Source organism: Austrofundulus limnaeus, unplaced genomic scaffold (assembly GCF_001266775.1).
Source record: "Austrofundulus limnaeus strain Quisiro unplaced genomic scaffold, Austrofundulus_limnaeus-1.0 Scaffold2959, whole genome shotgun sequence".
NCBI classification, from domain to species: Eukaryota; Metazoa; Chordata; class Actinopteri; order Cyprinodontiformes; family Rivulidae; genus Austrofundulus; species Austrofundulus limnaeus.
In genome coordinates, this window is record NW_013955361.1 from 62 (window position 1) to 2,072 (window position 2,011).

Consider the following 2,011-nt stretch of genomic DNA (forward strand, 5'->3'; position numbering starts at 1 on the left):
ACAGTATATATATGTGCAGGCGGAGCCTGACATCTGTCATCATCACCTGCCTAAAGGCGTGATTAGAGGTGGCTTCAGCCAGGACACGCAGGAGCGTGGTTTCCCATACATGATGTGTTGTACCTCGTTCCTTTCCTTCAGGGAACAGTAGTTATATGCATAACATTACGTTCGCCGCGCCTCGTCACGAGCTCTGAGAGCAGCACCAATATTATCAAAAGTACCTCCTGATTTGTTTTATATGTCCTTCCTGCAGTGTGTTTCTCCAGGGTTAGTGAGAACTGAATTCAATTCACGTTTTTTGGGTGAAACACAGGACAAATCTGCTGTTTTGTACTCTCAGTATAAGGTAAACATTTGATTTCTATATTAAGCTGTTATGCATTTTGGTGCACGTTTTTACTGCTGTTTGTCTCGTTTCCTCAGCCTCTGGAAGCCGTCGACGTTGCTGATGCCGTCGTCTACGTCCTGAGCGCTCCTCCTCATGTGCAGGTATTGATTCGTTTATTTTTTGCTAATAATTATAAATTATTTTCACACAAGACGAGGTCTTTCTGTTGATCGTTTTCTGTTTCTTTTTCCTTCAGATTGGAGATGTTCAGATGCGATCTGTGGAGCAAATGACTTAGAGTTGCATCAGGATGAATTTAATCGCGATTCTTTTATCTATAAGTCTCAAAGAAAGTGACAACTCAGATTTAATGTCTGCTTTGAGTTGCATCTTTTACTGCAAACAGAGTTCAAACCTGCGTAAAACCTACAAATCAATATTTTAAACAATCCTGAAAGACTGAATACAATAAAGATGTACTATTATTCTACTGGTTTCCATTTGGTAAAACATGCAGGAGGTCTTGTTGAAAGAACCAGCATCATCTTTCTCATGTTAATGAGCACTGACTCACACAGAAACCTACGTTTCCTGCATTCTGGTGTATTTTACAGGTTCCTAAACATACGTTTACCTACATAAAAACACTTGATTAAATAACTAAGTTAGAGACAGTTTCTTCATTTGTTTAGTTGCATCATCTTGTTTTTTAAACTCACTGCTATAGCCATGATAATGAAATGAATGTGACACAATCTATCACAATGATTTTAGAGAATAATTTTACGTTTCCATTGTTTATTCTTGATTTAGTTTTATTTGTAACAGAACATGTCATTGTGCCAAGCAATGATGACCCTTAACTGCATGTTTAAAACTGAGAACATTAAAAATTTTACCCAGTAAACAGGTAAAATATTGATAACCACCAGCATTGAATTTAGGAGGCATTTCTTTGCCTGATTTAATGACAGGTCCACTCATAACAAAATGACATGGGCTGTGTCCAAAACGGCAGGATGGGTCCTCCGAAGGCCGAATTTGTCGACTGCATACGTCACAGCCCCGCGACGAAGGCCGTTCAAAACCGAAGACTCGTCCGATGCGGTCGAATAATACGTCCTTCCTTTGGCCCGAATCGAAGGACTGGTCTGATGGATCCTTCCCGGCCCAGCATATCCCATAATGCATTGCGGCCCGACCAGAGATTTTTTTATGCTAGTAATGGCAGACGAAGCAAGAGAAAAGAATATGATTTAAATAAAAAATATGGTGATTTAAATATTTTTTTTAATTAGCGGTTGTAATTCTAATACTTTTATCATTTGTATGGACTAATATTAAAATATACTAATAATACTAAATATTATTTTTGTCATAAAAAAACTCAAAATAAACATGCACCTACAGCGGGTCAATTGGTTCTTCAAATGATACCTTTAAGTTAATTTTATAGTTTGGTGATATTAATAATGCTAATGTATTGATATTTTTCTAATTTTGATTTAAAGTGTATCTTACCCCCCTGTGAAAAGATAACTCCGCCCCAAGGCGAAATTTGAAAAATGCATCAAAGTGGGTAGGGGAGGGGGTGTGGGTAGGAGAGGGGGGGTTAGAGAGTGGAGATGTGGCCAGGACGAGAGAACGACAGCCTCGGCTGAGCTGTCCGCCTCACAGGAC

General features: G+C 38.9%; 1 protein-coding gene across 1 annotated transcript; it reads left to right on the plus strand.

Annotated features, from left to right (window-relative positions):
• Positions 1-256: 256 nt before the first annotated feature.
• Positions 257-991, plus strand: LOC106511588 (dehydrogenase/reductase SDR family member 11; the record flags this gene model as incomplete). The annotated part of the gene is given in 3 exon segments (XM_014000345.1): positions 257-349; positions 427-492; positions 588-991. Coding segments are annotated over 3 exon segments (201 nt in total), but the record flags the coding sequence as incomplete, so codon positions are not given.
• Between the last annotated feature and the right edge of the window lie 1,020 nt (positions 992-2,011).